General features: G+C 39.7%; 1 protein-coding gene and 1 long non-coding RNA gene across 7 annotated transcripts in view; one reads left to right on the plus strand and one right to left on the minus strand.

The window, feature by feature from the left end:
• Positions 1–10,922, plus strand: part of LOC146497598 (uncharacterized) — a 137,831-nt gene extending 126,909 nt beyond the window's left edge. Inside the window, exon 2 of the long non-coding RNA XR_014870989.1 lies at positions 10,766–10,922. This is a non-coding gene — a long non-coding RNA (uncharacterized LOC146497598). The remainder of the gene's footprint in view (positions 1–10,765) is intronic.
• The window catches only part of mib1 (MIB E3 ubiquitin protein ligase 1), a 64,426-nt gene extending 50,215 nt beyond the window's left edge, over positions 1–14,211 (minus strand). For all 6 annotated transcript variants that reach the window (XM_085142199.1, XM_085142197.1, XM_085142196.1 and 3 more), the window contains exons 1-7: positions 13,309–14,211; positions 12,370–12,541; positions 7,696–7,825; positions 3,447–3,551; positions 2,336–2,402; positions 1,784–1,988; positions 357–540 (exon numbers count right to left, since the gene is read on the minus strand). In XM_085142199.1, the coding sequence (XP_084998325.1) occupies positions 357–540; positions 1,784–1,988; positions 2,336–2,402; positions 3,447–3,551; positions 7,696–7,825; positions 12,370–12,541; positions 13,309–13,537 (1,092 nt within the window). In that variant the 5' untranslated portion in view covers positions 13,538–14,211. The remainder of the gene's footprint in view (positions 1–356; positions 541–1,783; positions 1,989–2,335; positions 2,403–3,446; positions 3,552–7,695; positions 7,826–12,369; positions 12,542–13,308) is intronic.
• Positions 14,212–16,895: the final 2,684 nt, after the last annotated feature.

The following is a 16,895-nucleotide window of genomic DNA, read 5'->3' on the forward strand; positions in this document are numbered from 1 at the left end:
TAATACGGGAAGAATAAAGTCATGTTAAGACTGAGAGAAGATTTTTTAAAAGAACTGGCAGCAAAGCATCCATAGATTTTACACAATGCTGCGTGTAAAGTCTTGTAGTAACTAAGACAAATGTAGCTACAATGAATAATTTCATTACATGTCCCTCTTTGTAGAAAAAATTTATTTATCTATACACATTTATTAAATAAATTGAATTTTTTTCCCCCAGCAAATCCTTAACCATAAATAATTGATTTAAACATGTCCACATTTATTTCCTGTTTCTATTAATGTAACAGCCTCAACGTGACTGTGAGTGCGGTCAACTCTGCACAAATCAGTGTGAAAATCTATTAAACTCTTACAGGCAGCATCGCCTCAGCCCATTCTCCATGGCCTCTTTGTAGTAACTTGATGCGGTCAATGTCGTAGCAGATCTGGACCAGGTCTCCCACATGGAACTGGGAAGTGCCTCCCTCTGCACCAGCTGCGACTTCGCCACTGCGCACTACGTTAGCCTTTGTCAGCACTGCTGGGTTGAACGTCCATCTGAGGGCAGAGAGAGCGATGCATTCAAGCAACACCGACTAGCTCCCCTAAACTGTGATAGCTGATGTGAGGTATAGAATTTGAGCAAGCTACGCTGAAGCAATAAATAATAAGGCACCAATAAATGGGCAAAATGGGGCATTTCTTCTGAATTAATGCAAGTATTTCTCCCCAGACGTGAATGTGAGAGCATAAAGTGTTCAGGCTTCACTGATGTTTGATTTCTGACACAAAGCTTGCAAAAAAAAAAAAAAAAGGGCAAACTTTTTTCCTTTTTTTTTTTTTGCTTTGGTGAAACAAAAATGGTGCATGAATTGTCTAGCTAGGAACTTTAATTTACAACATTATTTAATTTAGATTTATTTCAACAACATAATTCTAGGAAATATTAATGAATGCAAAAAAAACTATAGTAAAAAAAAATTGCTGTTATTGACTTTGCTTTTTTAAAATCAGTCAGGACTCATTCAAAGATAGTATGTGAAGCAAGGAAGTATCACTCTGTAACAAGCTTCTTTCAGCTACTCCCTTACCCACAAGGGATAGTCACAGTGGATGTATCTGCATATTGAATTTAGCCCACATTTTACACCGGATGCCCTTCCTGATGCAACCCCTCTGAGGGTCTGTTCCTCTTGTTCGTGTGTTAGGCAAACGTGTTACAGAGTGATATTAGCCTCACTGTGCAATTAAACTGCAAAAAAAAAAAAAAAAAAAAAAAAAAAACAGAGAAAGCGCATCTATACCTCCAACAGAGCAGAAGTCTGAAAGGTCTTCTCCCCAGTAATTATCTTCACAGCATTTGAATAATTTAAGCTCATCAACGTAATAAAAATAAAGTGGGCTAAATTTAGACCGCTTTTACATTACTGGTCCACATGCCCAATATTAAACGACTCCCGAAAGAACTTGATCGAGGTATATCTATGATCACTATCAAAGAGCATGTTGAGAACATTTAATAAACACTAGAAGCGACAAAGTGCTTTTACATTCACAGAAAATCCACTTTAATTATGCATTTTACTAGAAATTGACTGCTAATTTATTGAGAGTCTCTTCTCTCGAGTGTTAAAAAGCATAATTACATCCTACGGTGAAGATGTGCTGAGAAGTGTTTTGCTGCTTCTGAATGACCTTAAGTGGAAGGGGTTATCTAAAACTAAGAAATATGGTTTTTAGTAGTCAAATACTAAAAAATAAGTAAATCAATTATTCAGAGCCTTCATGTCAAGCGCTGCACCTGTTCCCGCTGGGGTACTGAACCACAATGTCGTGATCCTCATCGATGCCGCACACTGTGCCGGTGGTGGTGAGCGTCTCAAACATGCCGTCAGTCCACCCTCCGTGTCCATGCTGGAGGGACTGTACAATCTCGAGATCCAGATCAATGTTTACCAGGTCGCCAATCTGAAGGCCACCAGGATTTCTGTTGCCATTCTGTTCACCTGAGAAGATTAAGGTAACATTAGATTTATTAAAAATGTGATTTGCACGAGTTGCCCTGAAGAGAGGCAGCACTGCAGAGTGATTGTATATACTACACATCAAAATTTGCTGCAGTTTTAAACCCAGAAAGACAATTTATTCCACGAGTACCTGAACACTGTAACTGCACGACCTGAGTCTATACCTGGTTTTGGAGCCATGTGACTATGTAGTGCTGACATCTAGTGGCCACACAGACTTTACTACAAGAAAAACTCCTCGAATGTCCTTGAATTCACTGCACCAGCATGCTAGGTGAACAAATTGGTGCAATAACGACGCAGACACATATCACCGGCTTGCTTACCTAAAACCGGACAGTGGTCTCTGTAAAATGTCCCTCCTTTGGCATCCTGGACACATTTGAGGTCCGACTAAAAGGGGGGAAAAAAGATGGAACGGGTTACATAATTAACCAAGGTAATTCCATTAGAGGGGAATAGTGATGGATAATGACACTGAGAATTTATGCACTTTAGTTGCAGAGGCACATCAGTTGCCTACAATACCCACAATATCAGTGCCCTAAGCAACTTGGTATATGGCAGGAAACTGAAACACTATACTGCTACACGGAGAAAGCATCATATCATTTGTGATGACTCAGATGTGCAGCCACTGTAGCAGAGTTAGAGGGCAGAGATCATCATAAGACAGTGCAAACGCTCCTCTGAACTGATGGATCGCCAAAGTCATGACTGCAACACGTCTCAGTAAATTAATAACTGTCTCTTGGACTGCATGCAGCCAGCGGGATGTGTTTGATCTTATAGTACTGTGCACATGAAGCAGGCATCGCAACAGAGGAAACGCTTTGGTCTCTCACGCTGCGTTTGGAAAATACAGTAAGCTGCAATTCTTTTTTATTCCTTTGCAGGATTTATCCGATCTTCATAAAATAAAGCCGAAATAAAACTGTCAATACGGGGGGTCTAATCCATGATTTACTTAATCCAAAGGCAGATGCCACCTACCTTCCTTTCAACCTATTAGAATAACAAAGGACAAATCTGTTATGCAACTGAGAAACCCGATTGGCCGCTTTCATAAAAAGGAAGAGGCAGTCTGCACCAATGAAGGACATGCTTTTCATCTGGAACGCGTGTGTAGCTGAGCCCACGACATCCCCAGGAGAATGTCCCCCCCTTTCTAAAGTTGACCGCCATGTTCACCCTGTCCCCTTATAAAGCAGAAGGAACAGATTGCCTTTATCATGCAGATACCTCCCCCTTCCAGCTGCCTGGACAATAGCGCCGTACTCACGCTGGCTGCATGGCTCTCACAAAGGCCTGGCAGTAAAAGAAAGAGCCTCAGCTCCACGGTTAGATACAAAAGCCAACTGACAGCTGATCTTTTGTGTGAATCCGTCTTTGTGAGAAAGTTAGTGAGCATGAGGTTCATACTAGAAGTTTGCTCACCATTCCCTCAAAGCCAACTCTGTACAGGTTCTTGGCCCCGTTGTCCCACAGTACGTAGGCAGCGCTGTGAGGGCTGGCCGCACTCCAGTCCTGGATCTCTGTTACCTGTAGAGAGAGGAGGGAGGAGAACAGCAGAGGACACATTAAAAGCAGGGTGTTTTAATCTGAATTACATGAAAATAAAACAGCAAACATATAAGGAATATACAGCAAAGGTTTGTAAAACACCAAAGCTCTTCTCTGGGTGTTGGCTCCCTTTTGCTCAGTTCTTTGTCAAGATGAGTCCACACTGCTTTAATAATATGGAGGTCCAGGCTCTGAGGAGGCCCATCCATTACTGAAAGTGTTCCTCTGAGTGTTTTTCTAAGCAAGTATGTTTTTGCGGCTGAAAAATGAAGCCATTGCCAATATGTTGCTTTGCAGATGGTAGTGCACAGTGGGTTGAAAGAGAGTCCCAAACCTTGACAGAGCCTCCACCATGTTTTACAGACGGCTGACGACTTGAACCAAAGACTTAAAATTTGGATTCATAACTCCATGAGATCTGTTCCCTCTGATTTGCAATCTAGTTCTTGTTTAATTTGGCATACCTCAGCCTTTTCTTCCTGTTTCCCTTACTTAAGAATGGCTTCTTGACAGCCACCCTTCCAATGAGATCATTTCTGATGAGGCTTCAGTAAAGTGTATCAACTGAACGGTAATGTGAATCTCCCCAAGACTCTTGCACAGTACTACGTTGTTTCACATTCTCTGCAAGTTGTTCAGTTACTGAGTTTTTAAAGGAAAGTTTATTCCCTAAACAATAAGAAATATTAGGGGTGGGACTAATCAAGCACAAACCCAATTAGGCGTTGATGTGTGGGGTCACAATTAGATTATGTTTTAGTTCTCCCTGAATTTGCATTTTCACAGTCAATGCTAAACCTTTTATTGTTTCCACAGTTATTTATACCTGTGCAACCTCCAAGGATATTTTAATGGAAACAAATAAACAAATAGTGTTTGTTTAAAAAGAAAGAAAAAATAGGCGTCATTTAGCCAAAGTGCAGACAAAGCACGTTTATAAAAACTAAAAAAAAAAAAATGAAGTATCATGTTTTGTTGCTTTTCTTATTGGAGTTATTTATTTTTAATCTCTATAAATCCCTGAGCATCAGTACACTGATATTAAAGCACCATTACACAGTTGTAACAAAGTGTCATCTGACACCATGTCCCAAGTTCCCACTTGCTTGTTTTTACACACTTTGGAAACATACAAGAAACTGCCTTACAAAGACACTCCCACCACTACACCAGACCCTTGTTTATACAGAGATATAAAAAACCAAAACATTTATTTGTACATGATAAATATAATAACGCCAAGTGCTATTCATTCCCAGAGAGAAGGCTGTTCTTGTTCTTGTGGTGATGCACTATTAAAATATTAATAAACTCCAAGTAGCTGGCTGCGCTAAACTTCTCAGTGTGTGGATCCAAGTTTTATAATTAGAGGGGAGTGAGTGGAAATCAGTCAGGCTATTCTTGACTAGCTTGTAGGTCCAGTGTAATGATAAAACTATCACTAAAGACCCCGACAGCGCCTTTAGAGATCCTTTTTTTGATTTAGTATTCACTGGATTAAACCATCAATAATGCTATACATATACATTTGTTATGAGAACATGACTTTTAGCTGTAAGCTAACTAAAATGATGCGTTACAGGCATAAAAAATTTAAAAAAGCAATAAGCTATGAATATTGGACTTCAAAATCCATTCTGCTTTGAAAGAAATAAGGATTTTTAAAAGACAATTCTCTCCTCATCAGAAGCAGCTCAGAGCTTTCATATCGCCGAGGAGATGCTGTGGAGGAATAAATTATTTCTTTAATTAAAGGCTGTGCCTTAAGTAAATACAGAAAACAAACTATTAAATTATGTTCAGCCCCCTTCCAGTGTTAATTGATTAATGGGCCTTAGGAGGTAATATTCATGCTAACCTAACAGAATATCTAAGCTGGAGGACATGTAATAGTGGTTTTCTGGAGAGCATACTGCTTACAGCATCATAAAACTGTAATGAGATATGCCATTAAATAACACAGCAAAATGAAGTCTTAAATTGCCTAGAGGGACTCTTAAATTGAATACTCTGGGGACTGGACCAGAGTCAAAATACACGCACTTTACAGCACAGCAAGAGCATAAATCTAAATAGACTGGGCTAAACAAATTCAACCTCATCAGACATTGCATTACTTTCTAATGACATATTTAAGGCTAGAATAACCTGCAGCAAAGAAAAAGTGTTTATAATCACAGAAAAGATGAACAGGAATCAGCAGCGTGAACCTAAGGGGAGGAAAAAAGGCGCTTCAGTGACGCACACAAGGTCCTGTGTGGAGGACCTGACAACTAAATTGAAGGGTAAAGTTGGATTTTTGTATAGAAACAAATCCTGTTTCTCATTTTCTACTCGTGAAGACAACTGTACAATTATGTCTGCTCTTGATTATGGCCGTATTGTGCACATCCACGCCTCTTCCTCCCCCTGTGGTTACCACAACAGGCCCGCACAACATGCAGAAAAGCTGTGATGTGAGATAACACCAACACGACTTCTGATAAAAAAAACATTTGGAAAAATGCTGAAGGGATACATGTAGATGTGCGCTGCTCAAAAAAAACATTAAGGGAACACCCAGTCATCACATTGTAGAGAATGGAGTTTTAAACATGGCAGACATATAATACTCTTCCCGTAACCCTGCTCACTTATTTTTCTTTAGCTTTGCTTTTTGTTTCCTTGTAACATCAGGTAGGATCAGAGAACACCTGCAGCACAGGTAGTCCAGCTCTTTCAGGATACCTCATCCAAAAGTTCTGTAACAATACCCCCATTACATGGGGGGAACTGGACCAGGCTCTGGAAGGGCATGAACCCAGCAACAGAACCTGTATTGGCTTGGTTGTGTGAGGAGGAACAGAAGAAGCACTGCCAGAGTGCTACAAAATGATCTCCAGCAGGTTATTCACATGCACGTTTCTGACCAAGTGACGCAAATACATAACGTCGGGACATATGAAGGTGTCCCAGCATCCTTGGGACACCTTAGTGCTCACAGGCCCATGCTGTGCAACTCAACTGGCATTCACCAAAGAATATCAGAACTGACAGGTCCACCACAGGCACCCAGTTCTCCCTACAGATGAGATCAGGTTTACACCGAGTACATGTGACCGGCATTAAAGAGTCTGGAGACACCCAGGAAAATGTTACACTGGCATGCAACATCATCCAGTATGACCGGTTTGGCAGTGGGTCAGTGACAGGCAGGTTCCACAGATCTCCATATGTGAGCTAACGGTACCCTGACTGCTGTTACACACCAGGATAAAATCCTCAGACCTGCTGTCATACCTTATGCTGGTGCAGTGAGCCTTGGTTTCATCTCGGTTCAAGTCAGTTCTTATGGAAAATGCAGCTAAATCTTTACAATCAATTGTCACCTTGTTTTCTAATTTTGCTTTTTAAATTTTCTTTTGCTGTCCACAGAACCTTAAAAGTATAGAAGGAGCAGTAATGGACTGATCTCTTTGTGTTACGCTCCTAACATGTTGAGTCAAGCAGTGAACTTCCTGTTTTGTTTCAGGCTACTGTGCTTTGTTTTTTAACCAAACCATATCCTGGGATGTAAGATTGTTTTTTCCTGCCTATGATTTTTTGTGAAAAAGATCTTTGAGATTTCTCTGGCAGGTTTGCTAGGCCTGTATTACCTCCAAGGATTTATAATCCTTTTAGTTGTACAGCTTTAAAATAAGGCAGAGACAGTTTTGCCTGCATTTCTCAACGCTATCCATTAGTAATCTCGTATATTTATCTGAACAAACAAAGCTCACTTGTGAAACAGGATTTAGTGGAGACAAATTTCCTGTCTTTTTATTACCATTGATGTTTGAGTTGAGCACTGTTTACCTTTATTGAATGTCTCAATACTATGGTTGTTAAAGATTATTCTAAGTGACTGGGACCCAGATGAGCTCTCAGATGAGCAAATTTATTTATAATTTTATTTATAAAATTGCTCATCTGTCCTTCTCCGTAAAGCTAGGAATAGTAAACCCAGAAACACTTTTGTAGGCACTGAAAGCACATCGCTTTGCCATTCTAGAAAATTGGTACATTGCTTGCTTTTGGCTTGGGGAGGGAAGGGGAAACAAAAGGCACTGTTAGAAACTCCAATTTTTCTGGCAGCTTCCCTTACCTTTCCTCTCCTCCCATTCCCTCCATCCTGGTCTTCCCATTGCCAGTCGACTCCTCTCACAACCCGACCACCAGCAAAGATTCCTCTGGCTGTGATTTTCTTTGACTTGCGACGTGACTCCAAAAGTACTCTGTCAAGACAAAATACGTTTTATAAATGTAGGCCATTATTGTTTATTTGGACAAGCATTAATCACATGTGCTATACTCATCCGTAAGGGTTTCTGTCAACTGTGTTTAGGTGGATCAACTCACATGCATTTTAATTATGTGTAAATACTGCAGAGGAGTGCCTGTTGCACAATAATTACTAAATTATATGCCACTATTCCTCCAGCCACCACTCGTCCTTAACTGTGTGCCTTCTGTCCAACTTCACTTTCAGTACATGGGACGCTGTTACCATCCTCTTTTGTCACCTCGTGTTTGATTGAAGTAAAAGATAATAAACAATAAACAAAAGACTTCTGTCACAGTTGGGCTGGATTCAGACTTTTGCTGGCAATTTTGTAGAGCCTGTAATGTAACCTATGGAAGTGTTTGACGTTGTCGCCAGTATTTACCGTGTGATCATGTCCTGGTGTTTTACACACAGTGCCAGCGATCCAATAGAAATAAATAAAATGCTGGGACTTTTTTCCCTTCTGGGTCCCAGCTCTTATTTCCCCACTTCTTTGGAAATTCCTTCACATTCATTCCGATAGTTTTGGCAATCTCCCTCCAGGAATCTGCTGACGTTTATGAGTCCTTATATTGATGCTATGATTATTATTCTTTATTTTGAGACAATAATTGTTATTCTCTCACTGATAATTTTTTAAACTTTGGCAAAAAAGTAGCTGGAAATGTAGAGGACGAATCGATAGAATCAATAGCTGTAGGCCACATCGACCTGATGTGTAGTTAACTTCTAGGGAGGTGTGTAGGGTATGCCGTAGGGTATGCCGTAGGGTACGCCGTATGTTACATCGCAAATTCCCAGCTAAAGCAGTTAGAAAGGGACTGGAATTTATTTTATTTTCTAGTCTTACTGACCACTCAAGGAACTTCACACTACAGCCAAAAACACAAATGAATTCATACAGAGCTTTACTGAACTTCATGTATTCAACGCAATTTAGAATTACCAGTCAAACTAACATGCATGTTTTTTGCAGTGTGGGAGGAAGCTGTAGTCCCCAGAGGAAACCCACACAGGCACAGGGAGAGCATACAACCTCCACACAGTGATGCGCCAAACAACCCAGAACCTTTTAGCTGTGAGGCAGCAGGGCTAACCACAGCAGCACTGTGACAGCTGCCCTTCCTACTACCATCTTCTCAGGTATTTTTTAAAATCACAAACACACAATGTCACAGTGAATAGCGATTAGCTCTCTAGAAGACAAAAGTTTTTATGCACACAATTTTTGGCACAGCAAATGAAAAGTAAGAAGTTAAGTACTCAAACACACCATCACAATGCTCTGAGGCATGCTCAAAACACCAGCACAGCTATAAGGAAAACAAATTAATAGATATTGGCAAATAAAACTTCAGACAGAGCTCTAACAATCAAAGACCATATGAGTCTTGGTAGGCACAGCAGCTGGACAGTGTAGGTCTAACCAATGCAAACAGCTCGTGGCCTCTAACCACTCCCTCCTCAGCAGTTACTGAAAGAATCTAATGTGGTGTAACAAAACACTCCTCCATGCAGTAGGAGCGGTGTGAGTCAGGGAGTCCTCAAGCACCCATTGTACATTATGCAATGTCTGTCTCGGGGGAAATGCAGTTGAAAAGTCTGCCAGCTGTTGGACCATGTGTTCATTTACTAAACTACGGTGCTTAGCTAATATAGGCCTGAAATGGATGCATCAGAGTACTGACGGTATAAGTGAAATCACAGTCAAGCGCTGGTTGTGCAATTTAGGAAGTAAATACTCTTCCAACAAAATAAGCGTCCTTACTCTTCATCTACAGCACAGAGAGGAGCCCCCTGGTAACTTTAAGCTCAGCCCATGAGCAACTGTGATCCGGCAGCTCGGGGTGAGACCAGAAGAGAATTTCTCTTCCATTTGAACTCTTCTGTTCTTGTTATCATAGCAGAGAAAACCTCTCTAACACGAAAAAAAAAAAAATACAAAACTATAAATCAATGGAAAATCCTGCAGGATATTACTCGGACTGTTCAGGTACACTTTTTTTGCTCTCGAACATATGCTGGCACTTAGTCTATAAAACTTAAAGATCCTCTGATAGAGGGCAAGGCAGAGTAAAATTCTGTTCTTCAATCTGACCTGATCTTACCTGAGTGTGAATTATTTAGTAACAAAGTTTCTACTTTCAACTTCTGAAAAAATTTATCAAAGCAGGAATTAAGATAAAGGATATAAAAACAAAATTAGTTTTCCCACATAAACCATGTCACCTGTAAACAGGCGCTTTGCCACATTAATTTGATTTTGGTGAATAAGACAGAAAAGACTGATCGCATCAGATGTCATATGCTCCTGCTGTCATCTGTTTAATGCACGCAGTTCCTTGTGAAGGATTCATGACAAATAAAAGATGTTTTTGTAACATTAGCTAAGGTTGCTAACAGTGTCAGTACTTCTTGAAGAGTCTTTACTGTAATCCTACCACTTCCTTTACAGTAAAACCAAAATTGTGAGTTGCAGGATCTTACCCATCTCTCTTTAGAATTTTTTAAAAGGTATTTTCGGACAATAAAATTAGATTTCAACAGACAATAAAGCCCAAAAACGAAAACAATGGGGCACACAGTGACACAATTCAATCTGACTGTCAACATCAACTTCAGGTAAATACTGATAACAATATAAAGTAGGGCTGTGCGATATGACCAAAATCTCATATCCCAATATAAGACATCTATCGTCCGATAACGATATAAATCACAAAAATGTAACATTTTCTGTAAATTCTGTGACCCTCGGGCAGCTCGACTTGCTGAAGTGTTTCTGGCTGGGCGTCGTGTGCCTGGAATCGAGTGTTTTAACGATGTATGAAACGATACATTTTTAGACATAAGTTGTAACGTGAGTATTTATTACACAGCGTGCTGCGAGGAAAAGCCTGTTCTAACGTTTGAGTCTAAGGTTTATTTTTTAGCAACTGACGGCTCTTTTTTGCTTCCCATCCGTAAATAATCTGCTCTTTCACGTGATTCAGTTTATTTTGAAAAGTCTCAACAGGATCTTGAGCTTTATTGTGAAAGGTTTATGTGGAACATAAACAAGCGGACACTCGATGGTTTTACCGTTGTTGTTGCTAATGACAACGCATAAAAACAGGCGCTTGTCCATCCTTAGTGTGGTTATATTAAATATAAGAGAAAGAGAGAACTTTAAGAAATTAATATATCCACTACAGTGACCATCAAAACGATTAAAAAATATTGCCGTAAACAGTTTATTTTGCGACACCACAAAACAAACGATAGCGTAAAATGAAACAATAGACGGTTTAATATCGTCATCCGATATATATCGTTATATCTAACAGCCCTAATATAAAGTGTGGTAGAGTCACTCTCTGAAAACTAAATAATGTGAAAACACTGGATTTCACATGCCTAATGTTATTTTTTCACATCCTGAAGCAGTTATAATAAGTGTATATTTCTATTTTATTCATTTAATGTAAGGTGTCAAATACCTAACAAACTGCTATTTCTCATGTGCACAATGTGTCTATAAAAATCAAACTGAAAAAGTTCTGAAATCTTAATTCAAAACATACTTTATAATAATTCAGTACTATCACATTTTCAATGGAATAAAGACAAACTCTGCAGCAATACTTTGTCTAAACTTCAAGTAAAACGCCTAACATTTCCCACTTAACACCATCACAAACTGTTGTTGGCAGGTGTGTTGCTTTGTTTGCCAACTTATAAAATATTTTTCATTACTCTATAATGCGCTGACACCATCTCAAGCAGTTTTTTTTTTCATAGCCACCCAAGGGGATCTGACCTTGCACTAAAGGGAAATCACTTTATTCTATTACTAGTGCTTAATTAAACCTTAAATACATTTTGAAATCAAATGGACAAAAACTTTAAGTAGCGCACACTCTATAGTTTTGCCTAAAAGTATATTTTAAATCGTGAAAACAATACCATAAATGCGTAAAAACTAGTCGACTAATCACTTGAACTGACAACTACTAGTACACAAGAAAAAGAAGCTGCATGCATCCTCCAGGAGACAAAAAAAGATTATATGTTCTCTAAATGGGAAACACTGCACTAATATGATTTTTGAAAAGGTCTGACTGATCTTAAGGTGAGGCTGAGTTGTTGCCAGGCAACTGAGGGCTGGGAGCATAGAGATAGACTCAGTCTGCCTAAAAGGCAGGGTGCACAAAAGACCCACAAATAACATACACACACAGCTACACAGAGTGTGTAAAGGGGGAGACCAACCAATCACAATGAAATACAGGGATTACCTGGCTACTCTATGTCTAATTTATAATTGTTGGGTCTACGATGAGGAACAATAAGAGCAAATATTGTTAGGTTACACTAGAAAACAGCTGTAGTAAAGGGCCGATCGCTGCATACAGATGAGAGAGCAGGGAATACAATGTGACACACTATTGTCTCATGTGATTTTTTGCCTCTGTTCACATGGCAATCTAGAATTTTATATAAATATTAACTAACCTCTCGCTGCCTGGGGTGGTGATCCTGTAGAACCGGTGTCTCAGGTGATGCTTGTCTCCATGGTAACAGGTTGTGCAGAGGTCGTAATTGGTGCACTCTGCACATTTCCAGCGAATACCAATGATGGGCTGTTGACGGCAGGTGTCACACATGGTTCCATCATGCTTGATGCCTGACGGAGCAGAATTAGTCAAAATTTAAACATAATAATGTGCACAGTACACATCGGTAATATTACTGCAACAACTTAGCTGCACTTTGCTACCAACAATGTGCATGCTATCAGTTCAAAAAGAGACACATTCTTCATACTATTAAAAGAGCAAGATAACGGATTTATTAATATACTGGCAGTTGGATTTGTTTTTCCTTTACAGCTTCTTAAAATCTTTTCCCCTTCAGCATGTCCTTACAGGTTGATCAACAGTGTAAATTACTGCAGGAAACTGCTCCTTATCCAGTGACTAACCAGGGGGCGGATATGGGATGTCTGTCAATGGGATGTGTACTGAACGAAGTAATTGGATTGACATGTATTGCTATTGGTCCTTAAAACCACACCATGCTTGAAGTTCAGAGTCATGATATGTGCTGACATGTTTACGACAGTGACTCATTTTCATACCTTCTATACAAAGCTTTCACTGCCAGTGTAAAGACAGGATATAAATATAAATGGGGTAGTTCGTCTCAAATGGTGATCTTATTATATATTCTTAAGTTGCTTCTGAGAAACTTGCAATAACTGTTGTAGCACAAACTCTCTGTTATTCTTACACACTGTAAAAGCTCCCAAGTTAAGCCAAAAAAATGAATACATTTTAAAAGGTCCCGTAGCTTGCAAACGGAGCACCCCTCTGTTACACTGGAAGCCACTTCCATGAGACTAAAACTCAGCCTGAAAGTGCGAGCAGAAGCAGGCAGCTGATGTGAAGTTACCTGTTGGAGCACTGTCTAATATCCTCACGTCATAAGCTCCAGAACAACGGTAGTTGGCAGCCGTCCCGTTATCCCAGACAACCACCACCTCCTCTGGACTTTCAAAACTCCTAACGGTGCCGACATGTCCCTCTCCTCCATCCTGCTTCCCCCACTTCCAGTCAGGTCCGCGAACCACTCTCGCTCCAACTCCTTCCATCATGGCTCGGTTATTCCTGCCGGTGGTCATTTAAGAAAAGATGTCGCAAAGGTACAACAATCCTTAAAAGTTACCGAGCTAGCACTCTTTGCTAGCCAACTATGTGTGCACTGGTAGAGAGTTTCCAAACGCCAGCGAGAGCAAGTCCTAACAGGAAGGAGACTGGAACAATCCACAAAGCTAGCCTGTTAGCTGTGTGTAGCTGTAGTTAGCTGCCCAAGAAGGATTCTGGATCCTCTCCCAAAAACTATTACAACAAGCTAGCATCAACCTCGAGTCAGTGGCGTCCAAGTATTGCCTCTGGCAGTGAGGAAGTTAATACCCCAAAGTAGCCAACAGCTAGCGCAGATAGATCTCAGTACTCAGCAAACTGCCAGTCCCTCTCCTCCAGTCCACACACTTGAATCCCACCTCTTCAACTTAGCAGGCTAGTGAGCGGAGTTGCTAGCTATCGCAGCTAGCAGGATAAAGCTCTCCTGGCTCTCTGTGGCTGGGGTGAATGTGCTCCTTTTCGATGTTGCTTGTCCTTATTATTATAGTCTGCGATGCAGAAAAAATCCTCCGACATGTATCCTTTATCAGCTAGAGACGGTGCCATAGACTACTCTCAGAATAATCGCGTCGCCATTATAGTCAATCACCGCTCAGACAAGCAACAACTAGCTCCGGAGCTGGACGATAAAGCACGAAGACGCGAGGCTTGGAAAACAAGCGAGTCCAGCCATTGCGCATGCGCACCTGTAATACGCTCGAGCATATGGACTCATAATACGTGTATTACCGATTATTACAAGTTTTTTGTTTGTTTGTTTTTTACGGTTTTTTTTATGTTCTTAACGTGTTTTTCTTTAACTATTAATTTTTTCTTAATTTTCTTTTTTTTTTATTGTGATTATTCCTCGTTTTTCCAATCAGAATGACAATTTAAACTCTCCCACATTCTAATTTAAGTGATTTCACTAGTAAAGAACAACAACAATAATTATAATCATAATGACGATCATGATCATCGTTGTTATTATTATTAGTAGTAGTAGTAGTAGTAGTAGTATCTTTCAGCTTCTTCCTTTATTGGATTTCTGCCTTCATTTCACATCTCTTTAATCCTCATCTGTTACACAAACTCTCTGGATGTCCTCCGCTGTTTCTCCTCTGCACATGTCCACACTATCTCAGCCTCTTTGTTTCTCTAACTTTGTCTCCACATTGTTCATCCTGAGATGTCCCTCTGAAGTTACTCAAATTACCAATCCTGTCCATCCATTAACATCTTCAACGCTCTAACCTCCAGCTCTGCCTCCTGCCTTTTTGTTAGCCTCCCAGTCTCCAAACCAAACATCATAGGTCTCACTACCATATTGTAAAACTTCTTTCACTCTTGCTACTACCCTTCTGTCACAAATCACCCCTGACACTCGTCTCCACCCACTCCACCCTGTCTGCACTCTCTTCTTCGACTCTCTTGTGCTGTCTATTGCTTTGGATGGTTGTCATTTACCTTCATGCACGTTCAGATTTCCACCTGTCTCCCTCCTGTTCACACACATGTATTCAGTCTTGCTTCTACTGACTTTCAGTCATCTTCTCTCCAGTACCTATACCTCTCCCGGTTCTCTTCCATCTGCTCCCTACTCTCACTACAGATCACAGTGTCATTTGCAAACATAATGTACTGAGACTCGTACTTGACCACATCTGTTATTACTACTGCACAGGACACTCACTGTCTCCATACATGTCCTGCACCACCCTCACATACTTTAGCGCCTCTCCTGACTTCTGCATACAAGACCACTGTTCTTTCAGTTTTTTTATTTTTGGTGGGCTTTTTGCAGCCATATGAATTGACACGAATTTAGAACAAAATGGGATCCAACACACATAAAATGAATAAGTCATGAATTGGTAAGTCAGAGGGCATCTTTTTTAATTGTTCCAACTGAGTAATAATGTATACTGTAGTTATCAAGACACATATTGATTGTCCATTTATTTATTATGATTTTTAGAGTTTTTCTTTCTGTACAGTCAAATACCAAATATATTGATAGGATAGTGAAGAATTACTGAATGAAAACTAAGCTCACAAATAAAAAATGATAAACTACATTTACCTACACTAGAACATATTTAAGGTAACTTCTATATTCATTGTAAGCAGTTTCAGCCTTACAGGTACTCATCATCTTATGTTTTCCTTGTATACAAAATTATGTACCAGATTGTAAAACCATTAAACTTTAATCACCCCAGATTACATTTAAAATGTGAGATTAGATTATTTTTTAATTGTCTGTTTAAAAATTGAAAGGACTAATTCTCATATGAATATGTTCTACTTTATCCCAAAAACTTATCTCATGTTATCAGCGCGCTAGCTATTTTCATGGTGATCTAACATTTGTTTGTACTGGAGATTTTGTTCCTTTTTATTTACACTCCAAATGAAAGAAAAATTCTTTAAATGATCGCTCTCTTGGGTCCTGAGAGCAAAGCCTTCCATTGGGTACTGCAAGTAAAAAGTACTGCAATAATGAACATAAACATGCACAGAAAACACCAAAACAACATCTCATACAATATACCAGTACTTTGTGTAAGCACTGTTTTTGAAAGGCTGTTTGATCAGGCCAGTTGTACAAGCTGAATGTACAAAATGCATTTATTCACAGTAAAAACATCTTTCTAAAAAATTTACAGCATTTCGTTTTTTATTTAAAGGTAATCCAAAAACAATCAGATTAGATTACCCTGGTTTCCAATCCAGCTGAATATACTACATATTCAATATACTGAATGGTTTTAACCCTTTGTATGGCCCTTGGATCAAAAATGCTCTTTAATCCCAGTGATTCCCTGTTTTTGGACTTGTGAAAAACTGGAAAAATAAAAATATAATAATAATAATAATAATAATAATAATAATAATAATAATAATAATAATAATAATAATAATAATGTATTGATTTTTTTTTAGCCCAGGTTGCCTGTCTGTGGGAATAGATTGGAAAACAGTTGCCATAAGGCCCCTCCAATTAAATTAAACTATACAAATTTCCACAAGGTAAACACCTCCACTGGTCCCCATGGAGGTGTGTACCCGCTGGGGCATTTGCCTGTTTTGCTTGGTAAGTAAATTAATTTCACCCTGTACTTCCACTGCAGTAAGTGTATTTTCTGGAGGTCAATGTGCACAGTGATGTTGCTGCTGTTTTTCCAAACACCTTTTTATTGATTTAATTCGCCAGCTTTAGTTTCGCTTTAGTTTTTGGCTGAACCGTCAGCTTTCCAATCCCTGTGCTGCACTGCGGGTCTGTGGACTGCAGGGGGCGCAGGGATGCTTCTGAGTTCCCTGTTCTGCATAGCCGGTCAAAGAGCGCCACCTGTC

The sequence above is a fragment of the Neolamprologus multifasciatus genome, chromosome 18 (assembly GCF_963576455.1).
Source record: "Neolamprologus multifasciatus chromosome 18, fNeoMul1.2, whole genome shotgun sequence".
Taxonomy (NCBI): domain Eukaryota; kingdom Metazoa; phylum Chordata; class Actinopteri; order Cichliformes; family Cichlidae; genus Neolamprologus; species Neolamprologus multifasciatus.